Here is a 27,997-nt window from a genome sequence, read left to right as displayed (position 1 = left end):
CAAACCCCGACTGCCCTCACCCTGCCACCACGAAATTTCTCTGGACACTTCGTCGACGTAAGATACCCTTTATTAAACATACTCTTAAAATCCAAAACATGCTCAAAGCAAAATCGTAAGCAGCAATCTGGTTTCCTTCCTTAAATCCCTGACACGTAGGGCACTGGAACAAGGGGCTGCCCCATGAGACACGGGGCTGTCACCTTCCACCCCACGCTGCGCTGGCAGCTCCTGCCTGCCCCTTATCCCTTCTGGGTGGCCGAGGACGGCACTGATGTCACTCATGCCCAAATCCCGTCTCTCCTGTGCCACCCAGAGGATGGATTCTTTGCTCACAGCCAGGCAGCAGCACTGCTCGGCCACTGCATCCTCCCGGCTCCTCTCCATCGCAGCCGCGGTTGCTCTGAGCGAGGGGCAGCCCCCACCCGCAGCCACCCCGTGAGTTTGTCTGGCTGCTCCTTCAGCCTTTTCACCGCCCAGAGGAGCCAGAAATCCCTCACGGTCCCTCCTTGTTCTGCTGGCAGCCACAAGCACCGTTGCAGCCTGTGCCAGGGTGCCAGGCCAGCTGTCCTTGTCCCCTTTGAAACCACGAGGAAGGTTGGGCTTTGGTAGAGGAGGTGCCCCTGGAGCATCAGCCCGATTTTCTCTCCCCTGCCCACGCTGGAGACTTAGGGAAGAGATGGCTGCCGCGGTTTTCTCAGCTCAGCACAACGATGAACCTCCAAAGCTCTCCCTGTGTGGTGCTGTGGCTCCTTAGGGCTGGGACACCCAGCACGTCCCCAAACGGGGTACAAGGCTTGTCCCCACCACTTCAGCCCTCCCTGCTGTTTGCAGCTCCCACCTCGCATGCCACAGGATGGCCTTTTGGAGATGTCACCCCCGCACACCAAGCACCCAGCCCTGGGTTCCCAGGGAGGAATGTGGGAGCTGTTGAGCTGTTGAGAGGAGACACAGCCAGCCCAGAGGAGAGAGCAGTGGGATGGCTGGCTCCAAAACCACCTCTGGCAGGACCCACACTGGGGCCACAGAGCAAGCAGCTACCATGGCCTCGGCTGTGAGCCAGGCAGAGAAAACACCCCCCAGCCCCCAAAAAGGTCTTCAACCTTCTTTAGGAGCCACAGCTATGATCAGCAGAGCCCATGCTCTGCCGTGGGGATGGCACTGGGAGCCTGCTTCCCACAGCCACCCTTCCAGGGACACGGCTTTCAGTGCACAGACATCTCTGTGCTAAGGTGGCTCTGAAACACAGCTGTGTCCTGCAAAGAGGAGGCGGCCTTTGCTGCCACAGCCATGTGACAAAACCAGGTGGGGAAAAGGGAAGCTCAGCTTCCCACCTGGGCTGCCCCAAACAGCCCCAGAGCCCGCTAGCTTGGGATGCAGGGTCTGATGTTGCTCCAAGTGATTTCTGACTGTCCTTGATGCTCTCTGGAGTGCAGCCTGGCTCTACCAGTGGCCCCACCAGGCCCCCAAGGTCTGTGGCTTTATCCCTCCTGCTTTACTATCCCTGTGTGTCTGCCCTTGGAGCAAAATCCACTTATGCTGTCAGCCCAGTGCTGGCCAGAGGGATGGGGATGGAGATGGGGGCAGCTCCCACACCCTCACCCACCCCTTGCTACAACGTGTTAGGGGGAGGGCAGGACGGGTGGCATGGGGGTGACACTTTTGGCACTTGTTCCAGAGAGAGGGCACAGCCCAGAGCCCTGAGCTCACAGCAGGGCGGAAGACAGAGAGGAGGAATTGTCAATGCCCCACGGGCTGGTGACCGGGCTGGGGTGGTACCAGGCCTCCTGCCCACCCATGCCACCCTGCTCGTGCCCTCGGGAACAGCAACCTCAGGGCCAGGCCCAGGAGCCCAGGTGCTGCTCAGGAGGAGAGCAGAGGGAGGGGGAGCTATGGGGGCACCATTACTGCCAGCGCATTAATGGGGACATCCCGTGGCCTGGGGACAGCGCAGGGCAGGGGCACGGGCCAGCAAACCTGGGGTGGGGGCGGCCCCCCATGAAAGTCAGCAGGTCATGCACCAAGGATGACAATCCCAACACTCATCCTACGACCCACACACCTGAACAGCATCCTCCCATCCTCCCCACCCACCCACATCCAAAAGCCCCCTTGGTGAGGTGACCCTGTCCCATCTGCTCCACACTTTGGAGGAGAGGAGCCTGGGGGTGTAAGATGACCAGGGGGGCAGGAGGGGACCCCAGCCTGTCCCTGCTGGGGCTGGAGAATGGGAAGGTGCTAGTAGGGGGCTCCAAAGTAACATGGCTTTCAGCCCCCACGGAAAAGTCGACGTTACCATCTTTTCTTTTGAAAATCAGTCCTGGTACAGCCAAGGGGTGGCAGTGACGATGCCCAGGGTGCCCAGACACCAGGGTCCCTCTGGGTGGGCAGGGGTGTCTGTGCCCCCACCGAGGCTGAGCCCTCACATGGGCAGGGCGGCCGCTGCATGCTCCGGGTCCCAGGGGCCAGGGGGGCAGCGGGGCCAGGTCTGCTGCAGCCCCACGTTGTTGTTGGCTGCCTCTGGGCCTGGGGGGAGAAAACGGGGGTTAGGGGCTCCCAAAGCCCACTGGTGCACTGGGCTCATTTTCCCATGGGGGATGCCATCTATTGTCCCAAGTAACGCCCACCTCCCCAGCCCCCCCTTGGGTTTTGGTTGCAGTGAAGGCTGGGGGGTGCCTGCACTTACCTCTCCAAGCTGGGGGAGCCCCTTAAACCCCCAATTTCTCAGGAATGCTGAGGGCTAAACGGGAAGCACAGCGTGACCATCGCTGGGTTTAAATAACCCAGATGAAGGGGGCCACCCATGGCCCCTGTGCCCAGCGAGAGGTCACATGCAGGTGTCCTGTGGGGCTGCAGGCCAGGCACCAAGGCATGTCCCCTTGGCCTGGGCAGTGAGGGTGCCACCAGCAAAGGGTGACAACCCAGTGCCAACCCCCCGGGGGACGGGGTACGAGGCAGGTGCAGCTCTGGGGGTCTCATGGTCTCACCTATTCCTCAATGTTAATGGGGCAGGAGTCCGGCACGGCGGCTGCGAGGCAGGAGAGACCAGAAGGCACATGGTGAAGGCGGGAGCGGCGGCGGCGCGGGGACACGGGGACATGCACACGAGCGAGCACACCGGGTGACCGAGGGGCCTGGGGGTCTCATCGCCTGTGAACGGGTCTGGGAGAGGGGGGAAGCTGCCGCTGGGCACGGGGTGAGGGGTCCCCATGCGTGGAGCCTCCCGGGGTTTCATGCCAGGGGGAACTGAGGGGTGGGCATGCTTGTGGCGCGGGGGCAGCTGGGTGCCCGCATGCCTCCTCTCCAGCTGCAGGCTCCCAGTTCAGGCAGCACCCTTCAGCTGGGGCAGGGGGGTGGCAGAGCTCGGCCCGTGGCTTGTGTCCCACGCCAAACCCATCAGAGGCTGCGTGGTGCCCTTAGGAAGGGGTGCACCCCTAAGGCAGCTTGGCTGCACCCTCCAGCGAGGTTAAGCCCTGTGCCCAGGGCAGTTCTGAGCTGGAAGGACTGTGTGAGAGCATGCCAAGGCCAAGGGCTGGGGCTTTCTCAGAGGGGGAGCAACAAAATCCTGCAGCCTGCTGATTTATGAGAGGCGACAGCTGCCATTTCGAGTGGCTTTTCACGGCGAGCTCAGGCTGGAGAGCGAGGCATGTTAAGTCTGCAGATCCCGGAGGGAATGGATAATTAAACAGGACCACAAGTACATGCACACGGAAATCCCATTAAGAGCTTGATATTGCCTCAGTCACTGCAGTGCTCCAGTGCAGAGACCCAGCTGTGCTCAGTGCACCCTTGAGAGGCTGCTGAGGAGCAGGGCTGGGGCAGCAGGACATGGTCTGGCCCTGGAGCAGGGTATCAGCCCTGTGCCCACCCATCTCCTGCCCCTTGTGCTGCTGGAGGGGTCTCCCCTGCTGTCAGCAGCTGGCAGACCTGCCCTGGGCAAATCCAAATCCCATCCTGGTGAAACCCAACCGGCTCGCCTGGCCCACTGCTCACAGCGCTGAGCATCTGTGGCTTTAAACCAGCAGGAGCCCTCAGGGGATTTCAGGTTCTCTACAGCAGCTCCCCAGCCCCCCCACCTCGGTGAGAGCCTTCCTGGCAGATGTCTTTCCCCAGTTTCTCTTTCCAAAGCTGTTTTTCCACCCTGCCCCCAGCAGAGGCTGTGTCCAGAGGATGCTCTGAAACCTGGGGACAGCCCCTGCAACCCGTGGTCTGCAGGATCCACATAAGGACATGAATCTGTAGGTTTTAGTTAAACCTCGTGTCCTAAAATCCCCGGGATGGGGACTTTTGCCTCCTCACAAAGCTCTTTCCCACCAGATTGAAATCTGCAGAGATTTCAAAAGAAGCTTTGAGGAACCACGTCCTCACCTCCATCCACTACAGAGAGTTCAAAAACATCATTATCAAATGCCACCAGCTTGGAGACTGCCCAAGAGACTTGACGGACTTGGAGATGTAGACCCTTGAACACCACAGATCTCACGGGCCAGGACGCAGCTGCCTTCCCTACAATCACTGAATGGGGCTGTCATGAACTGGGTACAAGCCCTGAGAGGTTTTATGAATGATACAGCCAAAACAAAACCACAAAACATGGAACACCCCCAGTCTGTCTCACCACGAGCCTAAAGGACTGTAAATTTAAAGACACAATACTGATCTTAACTCCTTATGATATAGAAGCTGACTGTACTCTAGAGGGCTTAAGGGTGCCCAGCATACCCTCCACAACTGCTCCAAAAACGTCTCCAAAACCTATAAAATCAACTCTGAACATTTCAAGGTCAAATTGGTTGAACAACAACAAATATTGTTTAATCCTAGTCCTTAAAGAGATGCAGACCAATGTTTCTGCTATCAGACCAAAACGTTCATCTTTTATAGGTACCTCCTCTACTGGGTGGTTTTCCTGGCTAAACCAGAGGCTGTTACCTCACACATCTAACTCACATATTGGGAACTGCAATAGGAGTATTGAACAATATCAGTCTTGAAACTCTGATCAGTTGGGTGCAACCATTAATAATTTGAACACTACAGATCAACCCTTAAGGTCTTCCTTATCTGCTGTTAGAAACACACAGTGATCAGCTTCAAATATCAAAAATATCCAAATGCTAATGACCAACTGGCTGATGGTCTGGAAATTGCTCAAAGCAGTGTCTTCAGCACTCAGCTGTATTCCAGCTCAGTTGTGGATACACTCCTCCAGTTCTGGGATAATCACTGAATGGGAAAAGGGACTTTTATTCACTGAAATTTGAAAGGGCATTTAAATTCTGGTGTTCTTCAATCAAATTTTCTTATGTCTCCATCACCAGTAAGGTCACATTTGTCTTAGCAATACAGAGTGCCTCTGTATATACCAAACACCAAATCCTTGTGGTAGGAACAGGATTAGATCCATTGGAGCACTGAGCACGGGCTTTTAAGAACAATCATACATGTGCACGGCAAACCACTGATGTAGATTGTTGTGTGGTGAGAGAATGACAGGGGTTTATACGTGAAAGTAATATTTTCATAGCCTAAGCTGTGTGTTTGGACACAGAACTGTGTCTATCATTTCTCAGTGTCTCCTGATAATGACCCTGAATCCATCCCAGTGTCCATAGGATAAGGGTGCGTGTGTCTAAGAACCCCTTGTGACAATTTAACAGTGGGTGACACAAAGATGCAGCTTTGTTAACAGCTTGAATCCACGTATTGGTAACTTCACCTATAGAGCAGCGTGTGACTTCAGCTACTCCCTACCAAAAACTGTGCACCAAAATGCATATTACATGTGTTATATGACACTTTGTCTACAACCCCTTCTGGAATGGATTGTTAAAAACTGGTTAAAAACTGCTGGGACATCCTGATCTACACAAATTGGTACAACTCAAAAAGGAAAGTCAGAAAACAATGATCATTGTCCAATATTATGTGGAAAAAATGCCTCATATCCTACAGCAAGTGAAAAGGGATGGAGAACGTCGTGTCTGCCATTCCCAGGGGACCATGGACAGCCTCAAAGCCCCCACTCTGCACCTCCCCAGGCCTCTGCTTTTCCCCACAAATGCTGAGGCTGGATCACCCCTCTCATGCAGCACAGCTCGTGCTGAGGGCTGCAGCTGCCGGACACAGGGACAGGTGTGGTGGCCAAAGGATGGAGAGGGGATCCTTGGCTGGGCTCAGCCCAGGGACCAGCTCCTGCACCCCAGCCCAGGCAGGGGACAAGGCCAGTGCATGCCTCACAGCAGAGCAAGAATTTGACCCTGTGCTGGAGCCATCTGGGCTGCAAAGCTCCCCCTTCCTCATCCTCCCCCCAGCACAACCAAGAGGGATGCAGTCAAGGCTGGCTTTGGCTGCTGCCACAGCCAAGGGATGCTTTGCCAGGCCCCCAGCAAAGCAGAGGTGCTGCTGGGACACCCCCAGCTCCCTCCCCAGCCCCCCCAGGCCAGCAGGACTCAGCCAGCTGCTGACAGAGGGTGATGGAGAGGACACAGAGCTTTTGTAGCAGGCGCCTGTTCCTCCCCAAGAGCCTCAGCCATGTTTCTCCAGCACAGAAACCACCAGGAACAGGCAAGGCAGCAGGAGAGGAGGCTTTCCCAAAGGAGCAGGGGAGAAGAAAGGATTTCCCCTCTCTCCAGTGGGCTTCACCCACCCTCTTGGCTCTCCAGCACCTGCTGCAAGTCTGGGACCTGCCACAAAGTCAGCTGAAGGGGCAAGGCACAGGCAGAGTTGCTCTCAGCTTGTCCACAAATGTATTGACTGAGACCCCATGGAGTGTGTCGTTTTGGCTTTTTGGCTCGTTTCCCCACACACAGGCTGGGGAAGCAGAGCCTGCAGGGCTGGGCAGGGTCCCCAGCCCACTGCCCCCTTCCACAGAGGGGCCAGGGGTGTTCAATACATTTGTCACCTTTGGGCAACTCTGGGCAGGGAAGGGGCACAAGCGTGGGTGAAGAAAACCGTGTTGGCACAGAGCGAACATGAACTTTCACGCAGACGGAGGAGCCTGGGGGGAAGGAAGAAAAAAAGGGATGGAGAGAGGCTGGGGGGAAACAAAAGTGGAAGGAGGGTAGGGGAGAAATCATGAAGAAATGGGAAAGACAGATGAATGTTGGGGCTCTGTAGAAAGATGACCTGGCGGACACACCTCGTCTCCCTGGCCTGGAGGGAGGACAAGGCAGGCAGCTCCTGCTACAGCTGGACTGCCTGTGGATCACATCCCAACCAAAAATACTGCTGTGCCCACCACAAGCCTGTACCAGGCTACAGCTGTGCCACACAACCACCTTCCTAAGGAGGACTGGTGCCTCCTGGGGTACCAGCAGCCCCCTGGCCAAGGCACAGAGAATCCCAGCAAAGCAAGTCTGCAGCTGCCTGGGGACATCCCAGTCTGGACAGGCCACCCTGACCTATGGATGGTGACGTGGCTGGTGCTCAGCTCCACAGAGGGATGGGTGGAGGGGTGCAGTGAGGACAGCCTGGCAGGGATGGTAGTGGCCAGGATGGGAATAATGGTGACAGGAGAGGAGGGATGGATGCAAAGGGCTGGGGGGATGCAGGGAAGAGTGGAACTGTCCCCCCCACCCCAAGTTCATGTTCAGCAGATGGCCACTCACCAGGTAAGCAGGCCTCAGAGCACAGTTTATTGTCCAGCGCTTTCACGTGTGCGATGCCCATGTCATTGTTATTGTCACACCTCAGACCGAGGAAAGCGCCAGTCCTCGGGCCTGGAAGGGAGTTAAGGCAGTTAACGCCGCGGCCGGGCTGGGGCTCGACGTCGCCTTTTAGCACTGGGGGGTGGGATTTCTGGGGCTTTTCCTCTCCCCTCCCCAGCCTCTTTCAAAACAAAAAATGACACAGAAACGATGCATCGGGGTGGGAGTGGGTGAAGAGTGGACAATAACGCCTGGGCACGGCCCCAGCTGCTCCTTTCCTCGCACCGGCCGCATCGGAGGGCAGCGGAACAGCGACGATGCGGCCACGGACACGAGCATGAACCTGCCCAGGGTTCAGCCAAACCTTCCCTCTGGCACAGCCAGGCTGTGGTGGCACCCATCACCTCCTGCAGGAGCCTCTCTGGCACCAGCGGTGCAGTGAGAGCTGCGTGGATGCCAGGAAGAGGCAGTAGCTGGATGCGTGGGGCAAAAGAAGCCGTAGCCAAGCTTTTGCAGGGGGCATGGAGGCTTTTAGGGATGAGGGAGGTAACTCTGCTTCTTAGCATCGCTTCTACAAGAGATCAGCCCCCAGGTTCTTACCTGCATCCATCAGATGCAGGTGACTGAACCTCAGGAGGGATGTTCCCAAATGTGCCAGCAGCCCTGCTGAGAACAGGTGCAGGACTGTGTCCTAAGGAGAAAGGCCATCCTGCTCCCAGAGTTGTTGGGATGCCCATGGATGTCCACCACAACCCCTGGTTGCTCCTATGTGTTACACTTGAGTCTCCCCATCAGCATGAGCCTCTCTGCAGGCCAGAGGCCATGATTTGGGGATGGGTGTTCCATGGGTGTTCCTGCTTTCCAGCTTGGCTGAGCATCCGGGTTGGATGGGGAAATAGTTTTGTCGTATTTTTGCTAAAAAGAGACTTGGAAATGTGGGAGGGGGCACACTGTGGGCCTCCCTGTTGCCCAAAAGCAATCCAGGGCAGATGGTGGCCAATGGCATGGTGGTGATCACCTCTTTCCTTGGCTGTCTGAGCTCAAGTGAGAAGGCAAGAGGAGCCCTCGATGTGAGTGTGTTGACTTGCAAAAGCACATTGAGGACAGGCCAAAGAAAGTGAGGAAAGCATCCCAGAGGGAACAGCTCTGCAGCCCCTTCCTATGGGAATCATCCCAGACACTCATTTCTACAGGGGAGAGTTTCAGAGACTTGAGAAAAGACCTTGGCAAGGGAAAAAGTACAGAGAGAAAGAAGCCTCTTTCCCATTTGGCTCCTTAGAAAAACCATTGGGTCCTGCACACCAACCATGGCCTGCTCCATGTCCCACACTGAGTTCTCTGGGTCCCCGTGGCTGGCTGGCTCCCCCACCCACTGGTGTTCAGCCCCCCGTGGGTGTGCCCACGGTGACAGATGTTCCTCTGACTCCAGGGCCCACGGGGTCCCCCAGGGCTCTCCCTGATGGCAGCGGGGGAGCTGGGGACAGCACAGCACCTCCCACTCGCGGTGACAGTGAGCTGAAAGCGAGGGGACAACAACGACCCAGGGCCTTTTACCGTCTTCCTGTGTGGGAGAGGCGTCCTCGTCCTCCAGCACATCGTTGCCCTGTGGCACAGGCAAGAGGCAGCGAGTGTTAGCTCAGGGCTGTGCCAGGGGCTGTTCCCAGGTCCCTCTGGGGGAACATCCCTGGCCCCGGGGATTCCATGGATCAGGACTGTCGGTGGGGCACAGCCCCACGGCCCCATCCATCCCCAGGGCAGCCCTCAGGACATGGATGCGTGGGCAGCGCGTTCCCCAGCCCAGCTCTGGGGGAATGTGGTGCCAGCTGCCCAGCTTCCCCCTTCATGGGCACAGCTGGGATCCCCCCACGGTGCTGGCTGACACCACAGCTCCCAGCTATGGGCACAGCTGGGATCCCCCCATGGTGCTGGCTGACACCACAGCTCCCAGTTCCTCGTGGGATGGTTACGGTTACCTCGGCATCGCGCTCCTCAGCAGAAATGCTGACAAAATTCACATCCGGGGACTCCACAGGTGTTGACTGTAGGAGGAAGGTGGGAAAGAGGGAAGGAAAACAGAAAAGTCTGGTGCCAGTGGTTTTGGAGGAGGAGTTAGATCCCATGGGGAAGCTCTCCAACCTGGGCTCCACCAACAACCCCCAGTCCCCACCTCTCCATCAGAGGCTGTGGCGCTTGCGGCCGCGGGCGAGGGGAGCACGTCCCCCTCCTCTTCCTCCTCCTCCTCCTCTTCCTCCTCTGTGCCAGGGGCAATGTAGGAGCCAGACATGGAGGACACGGTGTCGGTGCTGAGCTGGGAGTGCTGGCTCTGGGAGGAGGCCATGGACATGACGGACTGAGCCAGGCTGCTGCTGACGGGCTCTGCGGGAGAGCAGGGGCTGAGGGGGCCACTGGACCCCCCCACCCACTGGTGGGAGTCATGGCACAGCACCCACTGATGGAAGAGGGGCTAATGAGGAGGAGTGGGGTGCAGAGGAAGAACTGGCTGCATGCCATGGAGATGTGATGGGTGCAAAGCTGCCAGCAGCAGGTCCCCAGGGCTTACAGCTCCCCATTTCTGGGTCTACGAGGTGACAAAACAGGCATGATCAGTGCCCCGTGACTCCCACCTCCAGGTGTACAGGTGACAAAGGAGAGGTGACACCCTGGGGCTCCATCCAATGTCCACGGCAGGGTAAGAAGGGGCCATGCCACAGTGTGGCAGTCCTGAGATCACGATGCTACTCTCCTGCCCTGCCAGTGCCTATGAGCCCCTCCATGCTGTACCTTCTGGGGATGAGATGGTGGAGGAGAGGGGTGTCCCAGTGCACGAGGACTGGTCGATGGCTCCTGATGATGACAGGGTGAAGTTTTCACTCTCTGGCGTTGCACCACATTCCTGGAAGAGGAGCCCACAGGAAGGATGGGATAGAGGATATTCAGCATGGGTGGCCCATCTCCTCCAGGCATTCTCATGGATGGAGGAAGAGCCAGAAGGGGCAACTCCAGCCAGTTCTCTCTGGTCCCAAGCCTCCCCCAAACCTGCTGCCCCCCCCAGTGCCTCAACTCCTTACCATGTTTTGGACAGTGCTCACCTCCTCATGCCGGGCTGGGGATCTCCTCCTGGAGACCCTCAGCTCGGACTCAGTGCACGACTTCTCATCTTCCTCTTCGGGCAGGATGGAGGAGTTCTGTGAGATGGACCTGGCCAAAGGGGCAGAGCAGAGGGTTTCACCCCTGCCCACAGCCCCCAGACCCCCTGAGCACCCCCAGACTGCCGTACCCACCCCAGTACTCACTTGGAGATGCTCTTCTTCAGCTTGAGCCCCGGGGGGCCGCAGTCGGGCAGGTGCTCGAGGGGTGACAGGGCCCTCAGGGGGGGCAGGGGGCCATTGCTGCCGTAGGAGGGCAGGGTCCCCACGCCCGGGGGGTCCCCCAGCGCTCGCAGGGGCAGCGCGGCCGGCGACGGCGTCAGCGGCCCATTGAGGGCCTCCAGCAGCGACACCACCTCGTAACCCGGGGGGATGTTCTCCGAGGACTGGGGAGAGGGGGACATGGGGTGAGGATCCTCCCTGGGCCATTCTGCTGATCTCCTCACTCCCAGTGGGATCAAGATGGCCCAGGAAGAAGCTCAAACCTAGAGAATGGACACCCAGCCAAAAACATTTTTTCTTTTTTTTTTTTTTTTTTGTAATATCAACTCTGCATTTTTGCAAGATGAATTTGCAATAAATCCCTGTTCTTCAGAAACACACGGATCCCCAAACCTCCCCATCCTGGTGGAAGAGGCCAGGGTCCCACCTTCAGCCAGGCACTGACCGAGTGCTCCTCGGAGTCGGAGGTCTGCGAGGCGATGATGGGGTTGAAGCTGGTGGGCGAGAGCGGGCCCAGCTTTTTCCTCATGGCTCGGATTTGAAGCAAGGCTCGGAAAGCTGTGGCAGCAGGGAAAAAAGGGAGGGGTGAAAACCAGGCAATGAAAGGAGACCTGTCAAAAAATGACACCCCGTTTCCCAAGAGGGGCATCCCCAGTGGGGCTAGAGGGACTGCAGAGCTTGAGGGTGGGAGATGCCAGCTCATTCCTAGAGCACTGGTTGAGCAGCACCTCGAGTGCTGTGTCCAGTTCTGGCCTCTCAGTTTGGGAAGGACGTTGAGATGCTTGAGCATGTGCATGGGAAGGCAACAAGGTTGGTGAGGGGCTTGGAGCACAAGCCCTGTGAGGAACAGCTGAGGGAGCTGGGGGTGTTCAGCCTAGAGAAAGGGAGACTCAGGGGTGACCTCATCACTCTCTACAACTCCTGAAAGGTGGCTGTGCTCAGGTGGGGTTGGCTCTTTCTCCAGGAACTGACAGAACCAGAGGACACAGTCTCAAGCTGCACCAAGGGAAATATAGGTTGGATATTAGGAAAAAGTTTTTCACAGAAAGGTGATAAAGTTCTGGAATGGCTGCCCGGGGAGGTGGTGCAGTCACCATCCCTGGGTGTGTTTAACACAGACTGGATGTGGCACTGGGTGCCAGGGTTTAGTTGAGGTGTTGGGGCTGGGTTGGACTCGATGATCTTGAAGGTCTCTTCCAACCCGGGAATTCTGTGAATTCTGTGAAAAATGACACCCCGTTTCCCAAGAGGGGCATCCCCAGTGGGGCTAGAGGGACTGCAGAGCTCGAGGGTGGGAAATGCCAGCCCGTTCCCAGAGATGCCAGCCCATTCCTAAAGATGCCAGCCCATTCCCAGAGATGCCAGCCCGTTCCCAGAGATGCCAGCCCGTTCCCAGGGACGTCAGCCCGTTCCCAGGGACGTCAGCCAGCCCACCCAGGCTCCCCCCGGGGCTCACGCAGCCTGCAGATGGGGCAGTTGTTGGCCTGGTAGCGCAGGGTGTCGGCGCAGGTGTTGCAGAGGCAGAGGTGGCGGCAGGGCAGGATCAGGGTGTCCCGGACGTCCGACAGGCAAACCACACACTCGGCGCTGTTATCGCTCACCTCGTCCTCGGCCACCTGCCCAGGGGACAGAGGGAACTGCTTGGCTTCGGGGTCCCCAGCCCACGTGGCACCAGGATGGGTGCTCTAAAATACTGGCTGAGCGCTCAGAGAGAGTTCTGCCTGTGTCCATGGGCTGCCTGCTCTTCAGATGACCCCTTGGGACCTCATCCCTCTCCTCCAGGAGACTGGGAGTGAGGCCAAAGGAAACAGAAACCCAAACTTTCACCCCAATTTTTACATATTAGAGCAGAGCATAAGGCACATCCCTTGCTCTGAGCCCCATGCTTCCCATCTAAGCCATCACCCTTCCCCCAAGGGACCACAAAGAATGGGGGGAAAAAGCTCAATCCTTCAATTTTCTGCCTCCAGCAGCTTCGATGCCACTGCAAAATGTCCCCAGGCATCACCAGCCCTGTGCTGTGCTGCAAACTCTTGCCCTGAGCATGTTTCAGTGGCCAGACCTGGGCTAGGGGAAGGGAAGAAGGGATGAGGGATGCAGGTAGGGGAACGCAGGCACACACCTTGGAGTCCTGTGTGTTGTACTTGTTCTCGATGCCGTAGATCTCCTGCAGGAGGTAGCTCACACCATCCACCTGCAATCCCACGGGGACGGGGTGAGGAGCAGAGACACCTTGCCCAGAGCCACTGCGGCTCCCCACCCCCTGCTTGGGCCAGTCCTCCTCCCCCCAAAATCCAGGGGTTCTCTTTGCATTGATAACCTTAAAATTGCACTCCCTGGGAGCAGGGGCAAGGCTGGGAGAGGCTTGGGGTTTTGGGGGCTCCCCAAAACCCCTCAGTCCCTGCAGGCTGTGCAGGGACACCTCAACACTCACCACTTGCTTCTGCTTGAGGGGCTTCACGCAGAAGGTGCCATCACTGTGCTGGAGGGAGGAAAGAGCACATGGGTGGGCACCTCTGGGCTGCTGTGCCAGAGCACCCACCCACCCTGTGCCTGTCACTGCTCCCTCCCCACTCCCAACAAGCCCATTTTGTAGGAATTCTGGCTTTTCCTGGCAGTCCAGCACGAGGTAGCTGCGGGAGGTCACACACACTGCAAAGCTTGTTGGAGGAAGGAAGATGGACTTGAGCCCAAATGCCTTAGAAGTGGGTGCCTAAAATGAGGGAATAGTCCCAGGATTTGAGAAGCAGCCTGAAACATCCCCAACCCAGCAGCACCATCCTGATTCCCAGGGATTGCCCAGGCTCCTGTACCTGGTGGGTGATGGAGGTAGGAGGAGGGGGATGACCCCAGCTTGGCACTTACCTTCTCAAAGGTGGCCAGCAGCACATGGCAGTGCCCACTGTGCTCTGCAAGACACAAAGGAACACGCAGAGCTCAGGGGACGGGCAGGGGGACAGGCAGAGCCATGGCAGCAGTGAGGAAAAGCAGGAGGCTCTGCCCAGCTGGCGTCACAATGCCAGCAAACTGGGAAAGGCCATTGCAGCAAGGAACCCCCTCCTCACCCTCTCCTTCATCCACCACTGCCTGCACCACCATGGGATAAACCTCGCGGTCCAGGTCAAAGCCCAGCTGGAGAGAGACAGGGGAGGCTTGGTGAGATGGAGCAGCACTGACGCTTCATCCCACCTCCATCTGCAGGGATGATGTGGGGGCTGGGGGGACCCACCTCCTCCTCGCTCCACTCGGACGGGTCGATGGTGTGGGAGGGGACACAGAACTGCTGGCACACCCCCCGCTTGTAGTGCACCGTCTCGGACTGCAGGCTGTTGTCCCTGGGGGTGTAGCTGTCCCATGGAGAGAGGACAGGGTCAGGGCACCACGGGTGTCCCCACACCCCTCCCGCTCTCCCCAGATCACGGAGATGCCAGGAAAATGGGAGGAGGGGGGTGTCACTCCTCCCCTCCCAGATGCCTCTTGGGGCTGAGGTGAGAAGTTCTAAAAAAGGTTAAAATAATCCACAGGGTAAAGTACACACAGGGCAGCCAGCATAGCATAGGAGGGGACAGGGACAACTCCACAGCCAACCTGGAGGGGGCTGGGGGGAAAAATTATTTCCCCTGGTCTCAATTCTGACCTGAAGGTAAAAAGAGGGAGCAGGATGTGACAAGGAAGGAGGTGGCAGAGGTTGGCAAGGACCTGGTGGTGGCACCTGGGGGAAACAAGGAGCCCCCCTCCAATCTCAGCACCACCCTCAGCTCTTTCCCGTCCTGAAGAGGAAAGATCCTCAGGGGGGAGGCTCCATGTCCATCAGGCAGGGACACACACCAGACTTGGGGGGACATAAGCCAAGCTGGGGGGTGACACAGGCCTGTCTGGGGCCCCTCACCTCGCCACCCCATTCTGGAATTCCTCAGTTGCCTGGTAGTAGATGGTTATGGCCACACGGGCGTCCGTGTCGAAGGTGAACTCCACGTTGTAGTGCACCTTGGCTTTGCTCACTTCTTCCCCCGGGGTCTTCACCTCCTCCGAGCACCTGGGGAGCACAGAGGGTCCAGGAGACAGGCTTTGGGGTGCTCCAGGACTAATCCCCTCGGCACCAAAAGGGGCTGCTGCCCTCCATCAGGGGACACTGAGGCACAACAAGAGCGCCTGGCATGCCCAAGGTCACGGCTGCAGGCTGGAAGTGCCGCAGACAGATTTCAGCCGTAATCCCACATCCCCCGGCCCTGCCGCAATCCCCAGCCTCCCTCCAGCAAAGCCTTTGGAAGGTGGGGGAGGAAGAAGAAGCAAAGCACTTCAAAGGCAGCGCTAAGCTCCTTTAATCCTGTGGCACTGCCTGTGCTGCACGCGGGAACCAGGAGGGGAAGGGCAGCAGCTCATCCCTCCATCCGTGCCGGAATGAGAGCCCCGTGCCCACCACCCCTGGGAGCACCCAGCAGGACCCTCCCTGGCCGCGGGTGCCAGGACTCACTTGACCAGGCGCAGGGTGTCCTTGCGGATGTTGATTAAGCTCCTGAGGGTCTTCACGGGTTCCTGAGGAGGTGGAGCAGCATAAGGGAACTAGGACAAGAGAGACACCGGTGAAGGCAGATGCACACGGGGGCACTGCAGTGGCTGTAGACCCCAGTGACCCAAACCCAACACCCTACAGAGGGAATTGGGGTGGCCTGGGCATCCGGATGGGTGCTGAGCACCTGCAGCTCCTGCTGGCACTTGGGTACCAGGCAGCACAATGACAGGGACATCCCTCCACAAACAGCAAGCCCAGGACAGCAGGGACAGTTTCACTGGGGAGGGGACACACAGAGGAGCTGTTCCTTGTTCCTTCGGCTGGAGGGTGAGGGGGATGGGGGGCACAGGGCAGGTGGCTGCTGATGGAGTTTTATGCTGCTGGATGAGGCTGGGGAGAGAGAGGCTGAAGCTCCCTCCCTGCCTACCAGCCAAGAAAAAACAGGCACAAGTGTCCCAGTTTCCTCCCTGTGGTGGATGGATTTGGGTGGTGGAATCCCTGCCAGCCCCGTGCCCAGAGCAGAGAGCCAGCAAGGTGTCTCGGCAAGAGCAGGCAGGCAGCAGCATCCCTGTCATCCAAGGTGACATTGTCCTTCCCAGTCCTTTCTGTCCACTTGACAGAGGCTACAGGGCTCCCTGGGGAGAGGGGACACGGTGGCACCCTGGGGACACCCTCTCCTTGGCACTGCAGTCACCCAGAGGAGACTGAGGGCAGTGGGGAAGGGATGCAGGACCCACCTCCCCCCTCTCCATCTCCATCTCCCAGGTGGGTTTAGCTCCAGGAGGGATCAGCCCTGATCAAGGCCCAGCTCCTTGGCAAGCTGCCCCCATGTGCCACGGGACAGCCAGAGCCAGGAGGGTGTCAGGTGCCATCAGGGATGGCAGATGGTCAAAGAGCCTCAACTGCTGCCTCTGGAGAGGGAATAGTGCCCCTCATCAAGGCACCCACTGCACCCCAATACCAAGAGGACAAGAGTGAATTGCAGGTGGCACTTGGGGATGCCCTGCAGGGAGCCAGCTCAGCTGCCCATTTCCCATTTCCCATGTCCTTGGTGCTCTCAGATGGGACAGCCATCATCACCTAAGCTGTCCTCAAAGCCATCATCACCTTTCCTGTCCCCAAAGCCCTGCAGAGCAGGGATGGGACTGGGGGACCTGTGCTGGGCTCAGAGGGACAGGAAGGGACAGGCAGAACCCCTCAGTGCAGGCACAGCTCTGTCCCATCCCTGCTCCATCATCCCCACGTCCAGCCATCCCACAGCTCTGATCCCACAGGTGCCACTAAAGGCAGATTAAAGCCTAGGCTGGGCACAGCATGGCTGATGGCATCAGAGGCTTTTACATGAATTGCCAGCACTGTGGAACTGTGTCCCACTCTCATCCTCTTCAGGAGGGGAAAAGGGCAGCAGAGTCATTAAACTGCTGTTAACGAACTTTTTTATGAGTCACTAAATGTGCACCTGCAGAACCGAGCACCTGCAGAGTCACCCATTGCAGCTGGAGAGGAGAGAGTGAGAACACGCTCCAGGCTGAAGCTGGGCCATGTCATGACAGGTTGTGCCACGTCGTGATACATCCCCTGTTACTCAAACTAATGCAGTCATCCAAAATTGCTTGTTTGCACCTCACCCAGTCAAACCATACCCAAACCAGCTCTGGCAGGGAAAGCACCCATGGCTGCACCCCCCTCCTGCTGCAGCAGCCAGGGGTGGGTGACAGAGGAGGGAAGGGGCAGCCAGGTCCCCCAGTGCCACCCACAGGGGCCGTGGGGCTGGGCAGGATGGGGAAGTGCCACAGGCAAATTTTGTACTGCAGAAACCACTTCAGGCTCTTTCACTCCCACGTGTGAAAAGCACTTTTTGGGGGTGGTTGGATTTTTTTTTTTAATTAAATTTTACAAGCCAGACTTTGCATATCAGAAAGGGGACGTTTTGCATCTCCTCACTTTTAATCAAGGTGAAACACAACAGAAAAAAATGGGTAACGGTTGTGGTGAAGAATGTCATCCACGTGCCTATAGCAACATTTGGTGCAGACCAGCTTTTGCTGAAGTGAAATAAAAACCACCCTCAAAAGTCTGTCTTGGGGTTTTTCTACAAACAAACTCCAGCAGCTTTGCGTGGGCACGGAAACCCAGTGGCACATTTCAACAGTTCCTGGCTTCCCCTCAGTTCCTGGCTTCTCTGCTCCTCAGCCCCTGCATGGTGGCAGCTACTTAAACCTGCAACGCCCTTCCCAGCCCCTTGGGAACCTGTTCCCAGCTGGAAAATCCAGATTATCATGTATCCATGGAGGGGAGAACCTGCACAGCCCCTGGCTGCCCTGCACACCCCTGTGGCAGCAGCGCTGTTCATAGCTCCAAGTGCTCTGCTCATAGAGGACTTGGGACACAATTCTTCCAAGATCACCTGGTCCTTGATCCCCAAAATTAATCCCCCACCAAAAAGCAGTGGCCATCTTTAATGTTTCCAGCCCAGCCAGGCCCTCACAGAAGGTCAGAAAGCAAAAGTGTCGCAGCCAAGAAGCATCAGGACAGGACTTGGAGGCAGCACCAGAGAGGCCCAAGTGTTGCCTGGACACAAGCTTGGACCAGAACCAACACAGATCCTCCCCAACTCCTCCCTGAGCCCCCAAAACTGGCCTGACCCAAAAGTCCAGCCCCAGAAGTGCCCCTGCTCCCCGGGGAGATGGGATCTTTGTCACAGCTCTGCAGCCCAGAGCCATCAGTAATTAAACTGGAGCAGGACAATTTAGCTCGTGATGCTGTATTAATTCTCTCTGCTGTTTCCAAGCTGTTCCTTTGCCTTCCCTGCTGCTCTGCTGACATGGGAACTGCTCACTGGGCAGTTTAGAGGCTTTTACTGTAATCAAGAGGATTTCTCAACACTTGCTGCTGGAAGAGACCCTGAGTGCTGACGTCTCATTTTCTGGGGAAGCACAGAGGAGGGAGAGAAAGGCTCTGCCTTTGGCCACCCAGTGTTCATGGGCTTTGTGGGTGCTCCTGGCCTTGGCTCTGCCACAGCCCAGGGCTGGACACTTCCCTGCTGAAGGACCACACGATGCTGCCAAAACACTACCAAAGGCAATTCCAAGGAGGAAACAGGAATTTTACTGGCAGCAGGCAATGCTTGACAGCTTGGCCAGAGCACCAGGCAAGTTTATCTTGACTTAACAGAAAAACTTTGGTGACTTTTAAGTCCTCACCCTGAATCTTTTGAATACTTAACCCCCCAGACTCCTCCAGCCAGTGCTAGTGAGTTGTCCCATTGCTGAGAGGCACCCAGATGAGGGGGGGACATCACTCCCAGCCCGAACCCTTGCTCTCATTTCCTCCCTTTCCAAAGGCAGCAAGAACAAAAACCATCCCCAGGGGCCTGGAGTGTAGGGACCCCTCCAGCCGGGTTCCTTTGTGCCCTGAGACCAGCTGGAGCTGGCAGCACCCAGCACTGCAAAACCCATCCATGCTGTCCCCAGCCCCAACCTACCCCTGGCCTTTTTACTTTTATTTTATTTCTTCCCCTTCCTTGCTAGAGCTTGGGGAGTAATTTCATCTGTTCCTGTCCAAGCTGCTCTACTACCCTGAACCACACCAGGGCTTCTGTGTTATGCCCCCCACCATGTGCCCTCCTGTCTGGGATATGGCTCCTGGATGAGATGGGGAAGGCAAGAGAAAATGCAGCTCTTGGAGAGGGAATGAGAGAGAAGTTGGATTAAATCAGCGCAATTCCCCTCCACCATTAGTCCCTGATAGAAGACGCTGCAGCAGGATCCCAGCCCTTGGATGAGCCATCAGAGAATCCACTCAGCCCGCTCCAGGCGGGCTTGGCCGGCTCTGCCCCTGGAGGGGGACAGCCAGCAGCCTTGTCCCGCACACCCCATGGCACACAGAGCCTCCACCGGTTTGGGAAGGGGCGTGCCGGTGCCCCGGGCCCCCCAGCCCCGTGTCCCCGCCGGTACCCACCACCACGGGCCGGTTCCCCAGGAAGTTGAGGTCGCTGTTCTCGCCGAAGAGGTACCCCTCGGGCTGCGCGGAGTCGAACTTCTCCCCGCCCATGATGAAGTGGTTGGCAAAGTAACTCCCTGAAACGAAAACACAGCGAGCGCCTGAGCGGAGGGGGAGGAGGGGGCTCCAGCCGGGCGATGGAGCGGCACCAAGCCACCGGATCGATGGCTCGGAGGTGACTTTGTCCCCAGGGTCACCTTGCTGGGAGCCTTTCTGGTTGAGCTGACGCGCTGAGAGCCCCCAGGCAGGCAGAGGCTGCCAAGGGCCACGCTCCCTGCCTGCCCTCCCCTCTTCCAGCATCCCACCCGCTCCAGCACCACGGTCCGAGCCTGGGCGGGGAGAGGCTGGTGCAGGGGTCCAGCCCCAGGGCAGCGCTGGCCCTCGGGGCTGCTCCATCCCTGGGATTTAACAGTGCCTGCTCCCTTTTCCCTATCTGGGAAACTCCTGTGAGCCCCAGCATGGCCTGAACCACCCAAGGTCACCCTGACCTTCAACTATTCCCGCACTGGCAGGAGTGGAGGGATCCCGGTCCGTGAGGAGGAAGAGGAGACGGCCCCTGGGGCAGCAGAGCAGAGCTAATCCTGGCCATAAACACCAGCTCATGCCCCGAAGGAGGCAGGAGAGGCAGGGGCACGGCCTGACCTGCCAGAGAACCGGCGAGCCCCGGAGGAGCCAGGCTGGCTCCCACATCCCCGGGGATGCTGCCGGGAAGGGCAGCATGGAGCCGGCATGCAGCCCAGGGCTGCTCCTGCCCAGAACATCGTGTGCCACCCAAGGCAGCGTGTCCACAGCCAGACACTGCCCAGACCGGCTGCAGCTGCCACCAGGAAGCCACCACACAGCTGAGTTCTGTCAGTTCTCAGCCTGCAGCCTTATCTAGGAAGGACTCACCTGTGTGAGGCAGGATTTTGGGGTCCTGTAGACCCTCCAGGAGGTCAGCACCTGCCCTGCAGAATGCTCCACATTGCCCTGATGAATGCTGGGCAATGACCAGGGCTCTTTCTTCCCTCACAGGGCCAAAACACCGGAATGTCCCAGCCCCAAGCTGGGAGCAGCCCCGAGGTCAGGCACTTCCTCACTAAAGGAGAGTTTCCTCCCAGCCTGGCCAGGAGACAACTGGTGCCTGCTCCTTGTCTGTGAGATCTGGGCTGTGTGGAGAAAGCTTATTGTGACACAGGAACTGGCCAGGCAGGAGGGATTTGAGGTGGGAAAAAAGAAAAAGGTGGACAGGGATGGGGCAGCAGCAAGGGGTGAGCAGAAGCACCAGGAATCAGTCAGATATGGACACAGTGTCCTGCATCCTGACAGCCACAGGGACAGGGTCTAGCTTATAACAACCCCAAACCCATCAGCACAGATCCATCTGCACCCCCCGAGGGACACCCCAAAAGCAAACATTTGGGGACCAAGATAAAGGAGCTTAAGCCTGGGCTGCAGCTCTGCTTGTGGGTACTGCAATCAGCTTCCAACAGAGGCAGGGACTGTCCCGGCTGGATCAGGCTTTAATACTGCACTGAAACCCAAAAGGGAGCCCAAAGCCCAAGGGGAGGAGTAGGGGGGATCTAACTCGGGGCCAGGAGGGAGCAGGGGGGTCACACAGCTCTGCCCCAGGCCCCGTGGTGCAGGGATGCCTGGATGCAGTGAGCCCGCTAGCACACGTCGACCATCAATTATTGATGCCTGCTGCTTTCAGGTCCCATTTTCCATGTACATAATTTATAGGCAGCTCGCCTGGAAGGACTCGGCCAGGTGGAAAAAAAAGCCTCAAGAGCAAAGTGCCTTCGGAGCTGCCTGCAACAGCACAGCCAGGGGAGAACGGGGCCATCCAGAGCTCTTCCTGACACCGACTTGGAGCAAGAGCAGGAGATGGCAAAAAAATTACATTTAAACATGGAAAAAAGCCCCCCCAGCAGTGAGGAAAAGCTGGGAAATGGAGCACAGGCTCTCTGTGATTGGCCCAGCGAAGTTTAATGTGTGCTGGGGGCTCCCACAGGATGGGCAGAGCAGGTGAGGACCACGCTGCCATCACCCAGTCTCTCTGCCAGGGGTTGGGAGCATCCCTGGGTGCTGCAGGCTCCCAGCACATCCCCCAGAGGCTTCAACTCCCTCTTGGCAGTGGGCAGAACCAGCTCTGTGCTTCCTCCCAGGAAAGGTCCTCCTTCAAGAGGCTTGAGGCGTGCCAGGCTTTTCCAGGGAAGCACCAGCACAGGAAAGCCCAGGGCATCTGCAGGAGCGTGTCAGTGACTCCCTGGACATGGCTGGGGGGCAGGGAAGCACCTTCCCAGCCACAGCCACCTGATTATGGGCTGACTGTAAATCCAACGCCGACTCCTGGCAAAGGAGAGCCTGTCAAGGACAGCTACATCTCAGGAAGGGCTGCACAAAGCGGCTGCTGGAAAGGAGGAATAAATCCCAATTGCCTGAGGTTCCCAGCAAAAAAAAAAAGTCTTTGTGTCCTGCACATCTGCTGGCACCAGCACACAGGACACATCTGGCAGCAGCTGTCAGCTCCTTTTCCCCATGAGTGCCAGCGATGCCACCTTGTCCAGCTGACAGAGAAGGGCGAGGACCCTCATGTGTGCTGTGCCTGTGGCTCTGGCATGCAGTGACACATGTCCTGCATGTGCCCCAAGCCATTGCTGCCCTGTGGGGCTCTGGTACTGCAGCCTCTGGCTCTCCAGCGTTACAGCCTCACTCTCCAAAGCTGCTAAAACAGAAAAGCTCATTCCCAGCTCATCCACACACTCCTGGTGAGGGAAGCACTGGGTTTGCACAGCCTGCAGTCAGCCCAGGTGGGTGGCCATGGCATGGCGCTGGCACAGGGACACCCTGCAGCTGTGGGTGCCAGCACAGGGTGCTGGGATGGGCTGGTTAAAGGCTCTGGGTGCTTCTGCCCCTGGGCAGCCCTTTATTTGATTCTGTGCTCTAAAGTGGGCAGCCAGAGCCAGCAGCAGCCAGAGCTGAGGTCAAACCCTGATCACAGCACTGCTGCGTCAGCCCTCGCCTGCCATGGCTCTGCCATCACCTGGGCTTGTGCCCCCACGACTGGGGGTGCCACTGCTGCATTAATCCCTGTGCTCCTGCCCCCAGCCAGGGCCCTGCTCACAGTCCTGTGTGCCCCAGGGGAGCTCAGCTCCCCCCTCAGCTGGGGACAGGGCCTGAAAACTGGAGACTTGCCCCAAAAGCCATCCCAGTAGCCAGGCAGTGAGCTCCATCTACAGCCCCCGCTGGCTCTTCCTCCCAGTGGCAGCCACAGAAGTAAATCTCAGCCTTTGTTTCAAAAATTATGGTTTAACTAATCCCATTGACACCCTGTCTGAAGAGGATGGGACCCCCAGGATGGGGAGATGTTAAACTGGGACAGGACACAGCTGCCCTATTCCCATGGGCTGCACTGGCCATCCCGAGAGAGCCCACAGCCCAACAGCCAAAGCCACATCATAGAGAGAGGGAAATGCCCCAAGGTGCCATGAGATTCCCCTCCAGGACCACATTTCCAAACCAGTGGCTGTTTCCAGGTGGCTTTCGAGGTGAGGGAAGTGCTGCTGCCACAGTGCACTCGGCTCTGCTGCCCGGCACGTCCTCCCTCGGCTGCCGGCAGCGCTGAAGGCAAATCCCACTCGGATTAAAGGCAAACCAGCCATAATCTCCCAGGGCCACCAGCCTGCCCTTGTCCCAGTGCAGATGGCTGTGTCACCTGGGCACCTCCTGCCCTTCCCCCGAGGACCCTGGGCAGCACCAGGACCATCCCCCCCAGCTCTGCCCAGACCCCAGCAGTGGGTGGGACCAGGCCAGCTGAGCACAGCCAGGAGCCCCAGGCTCCCCCTGGAAGCCGGAGTTAAGCAGCAGCCTGGTGACCTCTGCAGCTGAGATGAGTTTGGAAGTGCTCAGCTGGGTGCACTTGCACCCTCCACCCCTTTGTACCCAGATATCTTCAGAGCCCCTAAATAAGACAGGGTCCCAAGGGAAAAACTTGTGATGCATGGAGACACCGTCCCTACAAAGAGCAATCCCATGGATGGGCTGGTCCAGCCTCAGCTGGCATCAAAGTGACAGGGGCCTTGAAACTACATAAAAAGGGGAGCTGGGGGAGCCCTGCGGGAGGCCAGGCTGTCAAGGATCAGCCATCTCCAGCCAGCTGTGCAACTTATTTTAGATCAAATTTAAAAAAAAAAAAAAAAAAAAAAGCAAGCACAGCTTTTCAGGACAAGCACAGGGTTTGTGTTGGCTGTAATTCTTGCTAAGGAGGCCTTTAGTTGTAATTAGTGAATAATTTGTCACAGTGCTAACCATCCCAGCATTTACCTTATCCTATTAACTACCAAAATAGTTACCTATTAATAATATTTAGTGCTCTAAGGATCCTGTGATCTCCTCACATGCACGCACGGTGCTCCGGGGCATCACCCACTGCTGCCGGTATTTTTGCGGCTCTAAAGCGCTGCCCACCCAAGGGCTGGACCCCATCACCCCTCTCTCCCTCTCTCCCTCCCCAGCGTGCCCCCCTCGGACACCTGCTCAGCCGGGCCCTTGCAAGGGAAAGTGAGGCACAGAGGGGAGGGATGGATTTTCCAAGGTCACGCACAAGGTTTGAGACAGGGCCGGATTCGGGAGCGGGAGATGAATCACCAGCAAGCCTCGAGGCAGGGAGAGGAGCCGGGAAGGCGAAGGCTCCCCACGGCAGGGGCTGGGGTGCTACGATGGGGCAGAGCCCTGGGAAGGAGGGATCCCCTCCAATCCCTCCCACCCCAGCCTCCCTCATCCTCCCGGGAATTTAAACCCAGGATTTTCCCGAGCAGCCAGCACTGGAGTAACAGGCTATAAAAAGCGCCTCCGGAGCCCGGTGCCGCAGACCACGGCTACAGAAATAATTATGACAATAATGTCATTAAAGTCGCGTCAACTCAGCCAAGTTTGGGAAGCGGGCTGTACTGCCCGGAGAGGGGTGACCCCCATCCCTCCCGCGCCGAACTCACGCAGGGTGCCCCGCACCAGACCCAGATTTTTAGGGTGCCCCCCCCCGTGCGTCAGCGTTCGCTTTGGGGTGCGCAGGGTCACCCCGCCCGGAGCAAGGTCGTGGCCGGTGCCTGCCCGACTCGCTCCCCTCTTTCCCTCCCCATCGGCGGCACCGGGACGCGAGACACCCAGGAGCTCACCGGATTTCGGGGGGTATCTGTAGACGGAATTCGCGGGGATATCCACTTCCTCCACCCCTGCGTTCTGCCGGCTGGTCAGAGCCCCCATGGCCGGGCCGGGGCTCAGCGGGCGGGGGGCGGCGGGGAGTCCTCCCGCCCGGGACCGGGACCGGGACGGGGACCGGGGCTGGCGGCGGCCCCCGCCCGCAGCATCCTCCGCTCCGCTCCGCTCTGCGCCGCGCCCGGCGCCGCCTCCGCGGCACCGCGGGGCTGCGACATTCGGGGCGGGGCCGGCATCGGCCGGCACGCCCCGACCCGCCCCGGCTCGGTCCGGCTCGGCGGTGAGGTGAGGGGACGGGATGATGCCGGGATCACCCTGCCCCAGTGTCCACCACCCACCCAGCGGCGTCCCCCCTCAGGTGCCACTTACCTGTCCCCCCGCGGTGGCACACGCGTGCCCACAGTGCCACCCACCTGCCATCTCCCGTGTCACCCAGTTTCCTCCAGCACCGCTCAGTGGCCCTCCTCGCCATCACCTGCCACCCTCAGTCACCCCGCAGTGACTTCTGTCCACCACGGCCCACCCTCCTCCCATCGTTGCCCCAGCCCCACCAGCTGGGCGGCACCGAGCAGCAATCCACGCTCAGGGTAGACGGGGCAAGGTCCCTCTGTCCCTGTACCCCCTGCCGCCCGCGTGTCCCCTGGGAGAAGGACCAGCCCCCACTTTTCCCGACAGGTTATAGGGGGAAGGATTTTGTGCAGCTGTTGGCACAGGGAGTGATCCCCTCCAGCAGCGCTCCAGGGGCGCGCAGCGCTGGGCAGGGGCCAGGTTAGAGCCCCCTGCAGTGCACATTCACCATCCCCATCCTGCCCTCCCGGCTCCGCTCCGCACCCGGAGCAGCTGCACCCGCCGGGCGCAGCCTCTGGAGGCAGGAGCTGCGTGTCGGCTCCAGTGCACCCCGACAGATTCCCCCAGAGTTAAATTACTGGGAAGCACTGGTCACCTCCTCATTTTCCACTGGGAGCCGAAGAGGAAGGATGGGCCCTTTGACCACTCACTTAAACCCGCCGGTGATTAATTAGTCCGGCAGCGCCAGTTAGTGGAGCGTCACATGATTTTGATTTGAGTTGATAACACGAGTGCTATAAATATCAAACGGGAGATGTGCAGGGAGGAGGATTAGCTGCCCTGATGTCCTCAGCTACTCAGTGGTGATGGGCAAAGGCCGTCCCTGGGGCTCCCCCCTTTATCCCCTCCCTGCAGAGGGACACATGGAACTCCCTCCCAACTGCTTCCTACCCACACAGCCCCAAAGGCAGCTGAGAAAAGCCAAATCAAAGAGCAGCCCAGGGTGGCTTTGTACCCTGCTTGTCAGCCTGTCACTGCCACACCGGGACCCGCATTCCCAGCAGTGACACCATGTCCCTGCTGCTGGATGTCACACCTGGGCTGGGTGCCAGCGGGAGCACCGGCTGAAGAGGAGGATTTAAGACCCCATGATCTTAAAGGTCTTTTCCAACCCAAATGGTTCTCGGAGGAGCCGAGACATCCACACCAGGAGCCTGCTCCAGCTTTGAGTGCTGGTGTCCAGCTGGGAGCCTCGAGACTCCAGCGACTGATCCCTGCTCAACCCAACACACATTTTTGGGGATCCTGTTCTACACATGGATAATTTAAAACTCTAGCACAGCCCAGCGTTGCTGAGCTGCCAGCCCCACTCCCCTGCCTCGCTCCAGCCAGCACCGACAGCGGGAAACTGGGAGAGGGAGCCAGCACATTTCATTACCGGCACACAGCAGACTGCAGGGGTTTAGTGCAGATAATAATTCAAAGTTATCCCCGTGCAGATCCATAACCCGGCAGTCATTACACGCAGAGCTGCTGCCTGCATGCACGGCTCGTGGTTTTTTTTTCCCAGCGATTACTGCAGCAGAGGATTTTGTAGGACAGTGCCGCAGTGGAGCGCGGGAGCGTGGCAGGAGCTGGGTGACGATACGGCTCCCTCCGAGGGCAGGGTCCCTCCCAGTTCTGCCCGGCTGCACATCCCAACACACATTACGCCAGGAGAAACCCCAGCAGGGCTGACCCGGAGGGGCAGTCCAGAGAAAATGCAACGTTTAAACCCAAAAGGCACGTGCTGCTGGGCTGTCTGAAGCTGGTGCTGCCCGGCTGTGGGATTTGGGATGTGTGTGTGACACAGAGAGAGGATCCTGCCTCCTCGTACTGAGAGGGAAACTGAGTCACAGTAGAACCCAGCAGTTAATGCTATAACAGGAGCGTGTGCAGCCCACCCATAGCAGAAAAGGTTTGTCTGTACACCCAGTCCATTCCCAGCTCCCCCAGCACAAACTGGGGAACCACCAGCCCCTCTCCTCCTGGGCTGGCTCTGCTCCGTGCAGCCCCGCAGTGGCTGCAGCTCCTGCCTGGGGAGGTGCTGGGGGCCCCCCCTGCCTGCAGGGGTGACCCCCAGGGTCCCAGCGGGGCGTCAGGGCAGCACATCTGGAAGAGCATCTCAGCACGGAGAGGTGACAGCGAATCCTGCCCCCAAGCGGGGCTCATTTTGAAGAACTCGCAGTCCTGCTGACTTCTCCAAGTGTCACCAGCACTACTCTGTCACAGCTTTGGGTGCCAAGGGCCCGTGAGCTGCATTCCCCAGGGTTTCCCAGGCAGGCAGTACATGAGGCTGGCTGCTCCCAGCTCGAAGCCGTGCTGTGCACATGGGTGGCTTTGGCAAACCAGAGGGGCTGAGAGCTCGCCAGGGCTGCGTGCAGAGGCAGGTGGGGCTGGGATCCCTGCATCTGCAATCGCTCCTCTCACACCCCCACCCGCCTCAAGGCTGGTTTTGCTCCAAGAAGACAAAGCTACCAAAATCTTACTGGGCAAGCAGGACCCTCCATACCCATCGCTGAATCCCAGTGATGGGATCCCCCTGAATATGCCGGGAGGATTCCAGCCTGGGCAAGCACAGACTGGCATTGCTGCACTTCACCTTCATGGGACCGCCAGGACTTTGCAGAAGCCCCACAGAGGCCCTCACTGCTGGGGGCAACCAGCTGCAGATGCAGTTTCCATTGCTCTGCCTCCTCATTCCCTCTCCCCTGGCCAGCTGGTCACCACTGCCACATCCAAACCTCCAGTGGCTCTTTCCATATCAACCTATTTTCACACCATGCATTTGCAAAGTCCCTTCTTTATTTGTTTGGGGTTTAAATGGCAATTTTCCTTTTTAATCAAAACACTGCAAGGCACTTAATTGCACAATTCCTACTCGGATCCCCAAACGTGGTGTGGGGCAAGCACACCAGGGGAGAGTTCATCCTTGCAGGCTG

The 27,997-nt window shown here is 58.3% G+C and overlaps 1 protein-coding gene across 5 annotated transcripts; it reads right to left on the bottom strand.

The window, feature by feature from the left end:
- Positions 1–52: 52 nt before the first annotated feature.
- On the bottom strand, positions 53–24,919 carry RNF157 (ring finger protein 157). Of its 5 annotated transcripts, XM_053994788.1 has the most exons (21): positions 24,689–24,883; positions 19,491–19,609; positions 15,492–15,580; positions 14,907–15,053; positions 14,247–14,364; positions 14,083–14,149; positions 13,883–13,926; positions 13,452–13,499; positions 13,140–13,211; positions 12,474–12,633; positions 11,463–11,575; positions 10,943–11,181; positions 10,739–10,847; positions 10,431–10,542; positions 9,817–10,025; positions 9,623–9,688; positions 9,204–9,252; positions 7,611–7,721; positions 6,905–7,000; positions 2,988–3,028; positions 2,441–2,526 (listed from the first exon to the last, which is right to left on the bottom strand). In XM_053994788.1, exons 1-20 carry the CDS (start codon positions 24,774–24,776, stop codon positions 2,988–2,990), a joined length of 2,097 nt encoding a protein of 698 aa, XP_053850763.1. In that variant the 5' UTR covers positions 24,777–24,883; the 3' UTR covers positions 2,441–2,526. The 5 variants fall into 5 exon arrangements, with proteins under 5 accessions (XP_053850765.1, XP_053850763.1, XP_053850768.1 ...); XM_053994793.1 differs by lacking the exon at positions 6,905–7,000 and having other exon boundaries at positions 24,689–24,918; XM_053994790.1 differs by lacking the exons at positions 2,988–3,028; positions 6,905–7,000 and having other exon boundaries at positions 53–2,526; positions 24,689–24,882.
- Between the last annotated feature and the right edge of the window lie 3,078 nt (positions 24,920–27,997).

This window comes from Vidua macroura, chromosome 19 (assembly GCF_024509145.1).
Source record: "Vidua macroura isolate BioBank_ID:100142 chromosome 19, ASM2450914v1, whole genome shotgun sequence".
NCBI classification, from domain to species: Eukaryota; Metazoa; Chordata; class Aves; order Passeriformes; family Viduidae; genus Vidua; species Vidua macroura.
Note: the sequence above shows the minus strand (reverse complement) of the source record. Positions and strands in the feature narration are given on the sequence as shown.